Source organism: Setaria italica, chromosome IX (assembly GCF_000263155.2).
Source record: "Setaria italica strain Yugu1 chromosome IX, Setaria_italica_v2.0, whole genome shotgun sequence".
NCBI lineage: Eukaryota > Viridiplantae > Streptophyta > Magnoliopsida > Poales > Poaceae > Setaria > Setaria italica.
Window position 1 is genome coordinate 58,368,333 of NC_028458.1, and position 10,844 is coordinate 58,379,176.

General features: G+C 43.5%; 1 protein-coding gene and 1 pseudogene across 1 annotated transcript; one reads left to right on the forward strand and one right to left on the reverse strand.

Annotated features, from left to right (window-relative positions):
• The first annotated feature begins 171 nt into the window (after positions 1–171).
• Positions 172–7,482, forward strand: LOC101753941 (homeobox-leucine zipper protein HOX10). The gene is made up of 19 exons (XM_004985980.4): positions 172–529; positions 917–1,288; positions 1,377–1,536; positions 1,837–1,919; positions 2,003–2,093; positions 2,196–2,291; positions 2,538–2,651; positions 2,752–2,835; positions 2,929–3,084; positions 3,178–3,252; positions 3,482–3,588; positions 3,675–3,858; positions 4,328–4,516; positions 4,705–4,785; positions 5,281–5,415; positions 5,903–6,228; positions 6,327–6,432; positions 6,878–7,027; positions 7,161–7,482. The coding sequence occupies exons 2-19, from the start codon at positions 1,050–1,052 to the stop codon at positions 7,305–7,307; spliced, it is 2,523 nt and encodes an 840-aa protein (XP_004986037.1). The 5' UTR covers positions 172–529; positions 917–1,049; the 3' UTR covers positions 7,308–7,482.
• Positions 7,483–7,706: 224 nt separating this feature from the next.
• LOC101754337 lies at positions 7,707–9,797 on the reverse strand (annotated as a pseudogene).
• Positions 9,798–10,844: the final 1,047 nt, after the last annotated feature.

Consider the following 10,844-nt stretch of genomic DNA (forward strand, 5'->3'; position numbering starts at 1 on the left):
CACACCCTTAGAGAACCATTCCAACCCGTATTTAACCCAACCCATACATTTTTGAACCAAGTACAGTGCTGGTCCGAGCCAACCCAAACCAAACACACCAGTGCCCCAGGCGAGGCGGGTATATAGGCGTGCAGCTGCAGTACAGTGCCCCAGGCCTCTTCCTTCTCTCTCTTCTTGGCTTGCGGCTGCACGCTGCTGCTGCGGCTCCACGTCTCTGTCTCCGCTTTAAGGCTGTCACCTTTCCCCATCCCCTCGCTCTCTCCCTCCCTCCTCAATTACGACGCCACAAACCCTAGTACCACCACCAAGCGCCGGACGGAGTAGCTACCTGCCTGCTGCGCCCCTTGATCCGATCCGTCCGCCGCCGATCGATGGGAGGCGCCGCGGGAGGCGGCTCAGGCGCGGGGAGGCTCTGAGGTTGCGCGCTTGTCTTCTCTGCTCTACGGCGCCCGCCCCCAACCGTGCGTGCCGGTCGGCGACAGCTAGGGAGCCTCGCGGGCGGCCTCGCCGCCGTCTGCTTCCTCTGCAGGTCAGAGCTAGGGGTCCCCGTTTGGTTTTGCATTTCTGCTCTTGCCTCGTCCTTGCCTGTGCCTGTGTAGATCTCACTTTGGTTTGGTTGTCTGCGCTTATCCATTCGTGTTGTGGATTTGATCACTTCAGGGGTATGGCATTTTTGGGTCTGCGATTTTGTTTTGGCTAAGGCTACTACTGCCTCCGTTTCAAAAAAAAAAAGGCTACTACTGCCTTTACTCTCCGTTTCGCCTTCCCTCCATTCTGGGAAATTAATCTCCCCAATTATCTGTTCAACGACCTCACCATTTTTGCTCTCTGCATTTCCATCCCTCGTAGTATGCAGTTATAGCAAAATTCCGCGACGTGCCCCGTTCACAATTCTCCACTTCCTTTTCCTACCCAGGGATCTTCGCCAACTGCAAGGTCACGTGCGAGCGGCAGCTCAAGTGTTGTGAAGGGCAGCGGACAACTAATAACTAATTAAGCGGAAGGGGACGAGGTTTGTGTGGTCTGGATTTTGCGTCGGGAAGGGAACAATGGCTGCCGCGGTGGCGATGCGAGGGGGAAGCAGTGATAGTGGTGGATTTGATAAAGTCCATGGGATGGACTCGGGGAAATACGTGCGCTACACCCCAGAGCAAGTTGAGGTTCTCGAGCGCCTCTACATCGATTGCCCCAAGCCAAGCTCCTCACGGCGCCAGCAGTTGCTGCGGGAGTGCCCCATACTTGCCAATATTGAGCCGAAGCAGATCAAGGTTTGGTTCCAGAACCGAAGGTAATTGGACCAGACACCCCTACCTCACTAGTTCTAGTGAAGAATGCGTTCGATATTTCTTTTCTGAAATATGCCTGTCTTGCTGTAGGTGCCGCGATAAGCAGCGCAAGGAGTCGTCTCGGCTTCAGGCTGTCAACAGGAAGTTGACGGCAATGAACAAGCTTCTTATGGAAGAGAATGAGCGCCTTCAGAAGCAGGTCTCTCAGTTGGTTCATGAAAATGCGCACATGCGGCAGCAGCTGCAGAATGTAAGTTTTCAACATGCTAGCCTTTGTTGATACCGTATTTGTACTATGCTGAGTTGGTGGTTTATGTGAAGTGAAGTCCAGTTCTGTGCATTACTTTGTACCTCAAGTGCCAACAAACTCATGCCAATGAGATGAGACTGTTTTTTGGGGGTTGGTGCATGTAACACCTATTGCAACCCTGTTGTGCATGTGCATCAGGTGGTGTAGAATCTATTTAATATTGATCCTTGGGGTAATACAATGCCAACCGGAGTATTCTACCATTACAATTTCCTGATAACATCCATTAATTGGGTACAGACTTCATTGGCCAATGACACAAGTTGTGAATCAAATGTGACTACACCTCCAAACCCTATAAGGGATACAAGTAACCCTTCTGGGTAAGTAAATCGTCTGGGAATCAGGAGAATTGCGTATCATTGCCATTTCAAGAACCATAATGTGATTTTTGTTCTTGTTTCAGACTCCTTGCGATTGCAGAAGAGACCTTCACAGAGTTCCTCTCAAAGGCTACTGGGACAGCTATTGATTGGGTCCAGATGCCTGGGATGAAGGTTATATGCCAACTCTGATTTCTTGTTCTTTAGCTTACACACTGCGTGTTTTTTTTCCAGATAAGTGCTAGGTGCTAACTACATTTTGTTTTGTGATATTAGCCTGGTCCGGATTCGGTTGGTATTGTGGCCATTTCTCATGGTTGCCGTGGTGTTGCTGCGCGCGCATGTGGTTTGGTTAATCTAGAACCAACAAAAGTAAGTATTTCAACTGTTTGGGACTTCATGCTACCTTTATGGATATCCCTCATTTTTTTCTTTGTTCTAGTGTGTTCATCTATACCTCCTTAGATTATGTCTCGTAAAAAAACCCTAAATCTTTATTTGACCGTACAAATGCCCTCGAATATTTTCATCTTTAACCTACCAACAAATGACAAATTTAACTGCTTTTTATTATTTACTTTCAAAAAATTCTGTTTATGATATGACTGTGTTCTGCAGGTCATAGAGATCTTGAAAGATCGTCCATCTTGGTTCCGTGATTGTCGAAGCCTTGAAGTGTTTACAATGTTTCCAGCTGGAAATGGGGGGACAATTGAACTTGTCTACATGCAGGTGGGCAATTTTGTTTTGCTGCATTCATGATGCTTCTTCAGCCTTTCTGGTGAACTGCACGATTCATTCTGTGGATGCTATTGTTTTTATGTTCCTACAGATGTATGCCCCAACTACATTAGTCCCTGCACGTGATTTTTGGACGTTACGATACACAACAACAATGGAAGATGGCAGCCTTGTGGTATGTGTGAAGCTGAACTGCAGTTTTATCTTTATTTCCTTGATAAAGAACAGGCCAGGACATTATATTTGTTAACCTTCCTCCATCTCTAAGGTCTGTGAGAGATCATTGAGTGGTTCCGGGGGTGGTCCGAATGCAGCCTCCGCACAGCAATTTGAAAGAGCTGAGATGCTTCCAAGTGGGTATTTAGTCCGCCCATGTGAAGGTGGCGGTTCGATCGTGCATATAGTGGACCATCTAGATCTCAAGGTCTGGTTCCCACTTTATATTTGTATTTTAATCCTTCAACACTTTCAGTTTGTATGTTGTCCATTAATGATTGTATCTGGTTTCTTCTTTTAGGCATGGAGTGTTCCTGAAGTGCTTCGGCCACTGTATGAGTCTTCTATAGTAGTTGCACAGAAAATGACTACTGTGGTACATTCTTGCAATCTGTTTGATCCAATGTTTTCAGTTTAAATTTGTAAATTTTGTTGAAAAGATTGACAATCATCAGTTTCTGGGAAGCTATTTATTCATGATTGAAATAGTCTTTTGTATATGTCCTAAAAATGAGTAATGACCACTTATTCTTTTTGAAACTTCGAATAGTAGTTCTTATCGCTATACTTGATGCTAAAATTTACAAGCTGCTTTATGTATCCAGGCACTGCGCCACCTTAGACAAATTGCTCAAGAAACAAGTGGGGAAGTAGTGTACGCCTTGGGTAGGCAACCTGCAGTCCTAAGGACCTTTAGTCAAAGGCTGAGCAGGTAATTTTTATTGAACTTCCATCCCAACTCTCATGTACAACTTGTTGTCCAGTTAAAAACATCAAACCATCTTATGCTTCCATTAGGGGCTTTAATGATGCCATTAGCGGTTTCAATGATGATGGCTGGTCTATAATGGGTGGAGATGGAATTGAAGACGTTGTCGTTGCTTGCAATTCAACTAAGAAAATTAGGAATAACAGCAATGTGGGCATTACATTTGGAGCCCCTGGAGGCATTATTTGTGCAAAGGCATCCATGTTACTGCAGGTAACGGTAATCGCTATGTTGTGAGTTCCCTGGATTGCTGAGGTCTGACTCTGTTAAGTGTTAACTTTAAGATTGTAGTACTTGATTTGAACTTCAATGAATATTCCTGGCTGTGCACCTCATTGTTGTTAATCTATGTATATGAGATGCTATAATTGCTTTTTTAGATTTTGACTTAGTAATTGTACCACAATTAGTGTTAAGAGAAAAGTAGCACAATAGATGCATTGGTCGAACAGGAACATTGTACACACAGATTTACGGATCCTACTGAAATGCAGTGGTGGCAGTTGCACCCTCTATTTGGTGATTGGAAGAGGTCCTGCCCAATTTGAAGTAAAAAAGATGTGATATTGATATGAGTGTTTTTAACATGATAATTACCAACATAGCTTCCCCATATACAAAAGTTTTTTATAAATAAAGTCAGCCATGCAAAATCCTTACATGTTTCGCATTGCTATTCTAGAGTGTTCCACCGGCTGTACTGGTTCGATTTCTGAGGGAGCATAGATCTGAATGGGCCGATTACAACATTGATGCCTATTTGGCTTCATCATTGAAGGCCAGTGCGTGCTCACTTCCTGGGTTGCGACCTATGAGATTTTCTGGGGGCCAGATGATCATGCCACTTGCTCACACAGTGGAGAACGAGGAGGTATGTTTGCGGTTGTTTCTATGGAAAGCATGTGTCCTTGTGATTTGTGAGCTATTTGGTTTCATTCACACTGATTTTGTTACCTTTTTACATTCCCACCATTAGTTTCATTCTCATTGTTGGCTAGTGATATTAGATGTACCATGTGACATATTAATTACTGTCATTAACTACCGAATAATTCCCAGATTCTTGAAGTTGTCCGCCTTGAAGGACAATCCCTTACTCATGATGAAGCTCTTCTTTCAAGGGACATTCACCTTCTCCAGGTAATATTTGGGTCATCGCTTCTTTTCTTTTGAGGTCCTGCATTGCCTCTCACTGAACAAAATGCGTCTAGTAGCACAATATCAATGTTATTTGGTAGCTTCTAAATGTTATGTTTATAGTCTCTTTCACATTATAATTATTTTGTATGCTCATAGGATATGGTGGTTTATCTATATTTGGTTAATTGTCTCTTTTACAGTACATCAAATGATCTAATCTGACAGCTGATTAGATTAATAACTGGGCCATGTATGTTTAGTAATACTATTGGAGACTTGAACAAAGAAATAGGTCCAGCGTCCAGGGTATCCTGAGCAATTTTTAGACTGTATTGTTTATTCTGTTACTCCCCTTTTTAAATATATGATGTGTAGGACAAGCAAATTAGCTCATTTATTTTGTCGATCACTTGAAAAGGTTGACCATCCTACAAAAATATTTAGTTTATATCATGTATGAATTGCTAATATTTTCTTTGTTCTTTTAATTTTCAGCTATGCACTGGAATAGATGAGAAATCTGTGGGTTCCTCATTCCAGCTTGTGTTTGCACCTATTGATGAACATTTTCCGGATGATGCTCCATTGATTTCTTCTGGCTTTCGTGTCATACCACTTGATATGAAAACAGTTAAGCATCGCCAACTACAGTATCTTTTTCATCTTTTTTCCCCTTAGGCAACTGCTTGTTTTCGTTGCTGCAATAATTGGTAGTGGATTGTGGATTATCCACAATAGGTCATTGACATGCTATAACTTGATTCATATCTAGTGTAAAATTGTTCATCTGACATGTCAAATTCTTTTCCAATGGTAGTGTGTTCAGTGTTCACCACAAATCATTATCTGTTTAGGTCTTTTGCTTGTTTTTTCCATCATGTCTTATTTTCCCATTTCGCATCAAAGACTCACAGTTCTGCTATTGGCATACTGTATAAAGAGATTGTAATATTTTCTTAGAAAAATATTGCCCTTTGTTCTAGCTAACTGTAATTTGTTACCTAGTCATTTGGCCATCTGTAGCTAAGAGGTCTATTCTAATTTTAAAGTATACACTAGTTTTTGTTCCTTGCAATTCCCTCCCCACTGCAGTTTTTGACTATTGTATCTCATGCAGGATGGTGTACCCTCTGGTAGGACGCTAGATTTGGCATCTAGTCTTGATGTGGGTTCTGCCACACCCCAAGCCTCAGGGGATGCATCTCCAGATGACTGTAATTTGAGATCTGTGCTGACAATCGCCTTTCAATTCCCTTACGAGATGCATCTTCAAGATAGCGTTGCAACTATGGCCCGCCAATATGTTCGTAGCGTTGTTTCTGCTGTGCAAAGAGTTTCCATGGCTATATCTCCCTCCCAATCTGGTCTAAACGCTGGGCAAAGGATGCTTTCTGGCTTCCCTGAAGCAGGCACACTGGCTAGATGGGTTTGCCAGAGCTATCAGTAAGTGAAGTTATAATTGTCTTTCTATGGCGTTTCTGATATGTCGCAAATTCTTTTCAACTGTAAGTGCATGATTGGTTTTTTGGGCTCCAATGTAGTTACCATCTAGGCGTGGAATTACTTAATCAATCAGGTGAAGGTGGTGAGGCATTATTGAAAATGCTCTGGCATCATCCAGATGCTATTCTTTGCTGCTCTTTTAAGGTATCATACAAGTCCGACTCAAATCTACTTTTTTTTTATATATATTTAATATACTTCTAAAGTAGAGGCAGATACCTCAGCCTGCGATGTTTATGCTTTTGCACTACAACATCTGTGCTGCCTTTTGAACCTAAAAGAAAAAACTTGATCCAAGGGGAGAGACATCCCAAAAGGCATTGCCTGAAAGGTCGAGAAAAAGGCACCCTTCAAACCTAATAACAAATTATATATGATTTATGCATGAGTAGATGAGCTTGCGCCTTGCTGAATGTTGCAGTCAAATGTACATTTCTCGTATCCAGTTCGTGACGTTATTCCTGCTCTGAATGCTATGAAATAACCTTTTGCTATCATGTGAAAATTATTTATTCTACTCCGCAATGAAATTTTGAATATTATGTGTGAAGTTTGTGATAATCATGCTGGATCTCTTGTGTTGTCTCAGGAGAAACCTATGTTTACGTTTGCCAACAAGGCAGGGCTTGACATGTTAGAGACATCCCTTGTTGCCCTACAAGATCTGACGCTAGACAAAATCTTTGACGAGTCCGGAAGAAAAGCATTGTTCTCGGATATCTCAAAATTGATGGAACAGGTTAGAACCGCTTCCATGCACCCCCGGCATCAAATCATCCTTCACGTCCATATGATGAATAATTGCCATGCTCTTCAGTTTTGAATGCCCATATATATGACAATAATTTTCATGGTTTTATTCCTTGTTTTAGGGTTACGTGTACCTGCCGTCGGGAGTGTGCATGTCAGGAATGGGTCGCCATGTTTCATTCGATCAAGCTGTAGCGTGGAAGGTGCTAGGCGAGGACAGCAACGTCCACTGCCTGGCTTTCTGTTTCGTGAACTGGTCCTTTGTGTGATGCCGAGCTGGTCTGATTAGCAGATCCATTTTTGTATGATCTCGACGAGGGAAATCATCAGCCGTGATAAGCCTTATGTTGGTTGCACTAGTTCTAGGTCTTGAATCCAGTGTATTTTATGACGAAACTGGAAGTTATGCAGAGTCTGATCTCACTTCCATTTGTCTCCCGGCCATACGCTGGTGTTTGTGTTGTTGGAGACGCTTGCATTTCGTTACTGATTTATGCATCGAACCTGGCGCATCAGATCAATCTTTGACGGCTCCATTCAGATGGAAGTTGGCAAGGCACCTGGGATGGTTGTCAATCATCACCGTGGCAGGATAAGATGGGCACATGCACATCTTGGTAAAACCGGAACCGAGCATTTCAGAGGACAAATCTGAAAATCGCTGATCATTCAACCGTCGAAGAACCACCACGTGCTTACTGACCATCGAGAACATTGAAATACTCAAGAGTTGAGAGCTCTCATCCATCATCACCACCCACCATTTGCAGTTTAAGCCTCCACTAAATTACAGCTCTACACATTTCTCGATATCAAAAAATTACTTGCGAACGTGAAACACACACTTGTTGCAAAACTCAATTTGACTGGGATTCGACCAAATCCTTGTAAAACTGAAAACTCATGGAAACGAATGAGGCACGTCAGAGTTCACGGAAGAGCTCGCCTCTCGCATGGTAGATGGCAACACTGAACCAACGACCCTTCACAGCAACGGATCAGATGTGCAATAAAATTACGATTCTTTCTTCTCTTCTGGCTCTGCTTCCTTCTCTGCGGCCTCTTCAAATGTCTCTCCCGGGACAAGCTCAGGGACATCATCATCATCCTGTGCAGCTGCACTAGCACCACCCTCAGCACCAGGTACCTTCTGGAACTGCTCAGCAAGCCTCCGAAGGTTTTCCAGGTTATCAGGACCTGAAAAGGAGGAAGCCAAAGTTACCCAAGCAATAACAATGAGTTGTTTCACAACAAGCAGGGGAAATTAATCAAAGTGCATTCAATGAAACAATGTAAAAAGAGCCATACCCAGTTGGTTGATAATTGTTGGCAGCAGATCTTGTAGACCTGTTCAAGTAAGAAAGCCAATGATGAGATCAGTCACCACAATGAAGAATTATAATGCAGCAATGAATATGGCGTATGGATCAGTTTGCATTTAACATTAAGAAAGGTTGCTTTTACTGCAGTTCTTTTTACTATATAATTCTATGGTGCAAGGATCATGGAAAATATAAGGAACTACACTCGTTACATTTTGTGAACAAGGCAATTAAAATTTAGGCCATTAGTAAATTATTGCAATCCTAGCTTTTACAGCATATCAAGAAAAATATTAAGATACTATTAATACATACAACTTGCCTATTAATGAACCATGGACATGAGAACCAAGACAGTAATATATAGTCAAGCAGCAAACCATGTCTTAGGGACGAGCAGCTATGTATTTGTGCGACTGTATAAACATAACTACAGAAGGATACTTAAACAACGATCAGGCATGCACAGGTTCCATATCCACTCACTTTTCGTCTGTGGTACACCACTGACTACCCACGTATTTGCAGGAATGGATGCTTGCACTGCAGCAAACAGAAAGATCAACAACGTTAGACAAGTCAATGATCTGTAGAAGTTAATGCATCAGAATGGCAAGATTTCACCTTTGGGGTTCTGAAATTGGATAACAACATCATCCTTGAAAATGTTAACCTCCTCAATGCCAGGAATAGTGTTCACTCCGATTCTTTTCAAAGTACTTTGGAGCCTCTTGTCATCTGTGGTTGTGGTCTTGTGAACTGCCTTCTTCTTCCTGCCAACAAATTTAACTCATGTACTATTAGTATTGAACTATGGGTCCAGAAAAAACTACATCGCCACATTATTATTAGAATGGGGGAAGGATATCCTTTGCAGTATTACAGAGGATATTGGTCAATGAGGCTATGGGCTCAGAAGAAACTCTATCACAATACAAAGCTTAGGTGTTTATGTATCTACAAATATATGTGAAGGACTTCGCAAGGATGTATTTCCACACAAGTTGCCACAAAAAGATAGCATATATATAAATATGGATGCCTATTATGTCAGTTAGCACAACTTGCAGTCTGATAGTGCCTACTTGCCCTTTTGGAGATCGGCTTGATATCAGAAGCACAGTTTAACCATTACTTTTTGGAATTACATGGTACCAAATACTATGTGAATTGTAATGACATGAAGATACTTCTAATAATGAATATATTGGGGAGTCACTACCATGTGACAAATGTAAACGCTCTCATGCATAGGCTTGGGATCAAGCAACGTACACTAGCTACATGAAAGCTTGAAGCAGGATGCTTTCATACTAATAATCACCAAAACTGTAACACATGTGAAGAGGAAGAAGAGGAAGGAAGCACCTGCGCACGCTGCCCTTTCCTCCGGTGCGCACAGCGCCCCGCCATCTTCTTGAGCTTATCCACATTCATCTGAAAGAGAAAAGTCACAAAACTGTCACATGAGCCACAGAGGAGGGAACAAACAGACAGCACGGACCCGTCATGTATAAACAAGTGAGGATATACAAAGTGAAAGAGCACGAGGCAGCCGCGCTTCCGCAAATCCAGCGGAATCGTACACCCGAATCCACCAAAACGGCAGGTAGGCAAGTCGTGCTGCTAAATCTAAATCTCACAAGCCCCTTGATGCTTGCTCGAGGGCTAAATCTAGGTCGCAGACGGAATAAAAAACACGCACACAAGCAAGCAGCAACCCAGATTGCGAAGATTGAACGTACAACGAATACAATACCGACCATTCGAGCAATCAATCGACGGTACCGCGCACAGGCAGCGGTCCAACCCTAGTAACAGTAAAGCAAAACGAAACCGGCGACACAGCAAGAGTACAGGCGACGCGGCGGCACTCGGTCATACACGGGAAGAGGAGAGGGGCCCCGCCGCGGCGGTCTCACTCACCTTGGAATGGATAGGCGGCGGCGGGCGGAGTGGGGGAGGAAGAAAGGGGATTAGCAGATAGGACTCGGGAGGCCAACCACTGCGGGGGCTTTTCTCCCCTCCGCGTTAGGGTTTTAACAACCGGCCAATCCTGGCCGTCCGCCCGCCCGCATCCAAATGGACGGACGCCGTCGCTTGCGCACCTGGAGGTCGGGCTCGGGTTCTCGGGCATATGGGCCATGCCCCCCCCCCCCCCCCCCCTTCTGTACTTTTCTGTTCTCGCTGCAACAAAGCCTGATAATGCCTTGTATCTCAGGACTAACTGAGGGAGTACAAACAAAGTGCATCATACGCTGACGCTCGTACAAATGACAAGCACCATCCCATCAGAAATTCAACAGAGAACAGTTTGAATCACATACAATGTTAGGGGCATGAATCAAAGCGGCGCCAAAATTTGTCCCCGCTAGCAGCGAGAAACAAACCAAAGGGAACAGAACAGCTCGTTGCAACGCAAACACATTTTTCCTCTTTCAAAATTCATCACACGGGCGGGGGTGGCTTGTTTCTTCTCCTCTC

Coding starts and splice junctions, on each gene's coding strand:
- LOC101753941 (XM_004985980.4), top strand. CDS start 1,050: ATGGCTGCCGCGGTGGCGATGCGAGGGGGAAGCAGTGATAGTGGTGGA. Junction 3,859..4,327: donor AGGCATCCATGTTACTGCAG/GTAACGGTAATC, acceptor TTGCTATTCTAG/AGTGTTCCACCGGCTGTACT. Junction 7,028..7,160: donor TCTCAAAATTGATGGAACAG/GTTAGAACCGCT, acceptor TCCTTGTTTTAG/GGTTACGTGTACCTGCCGTC.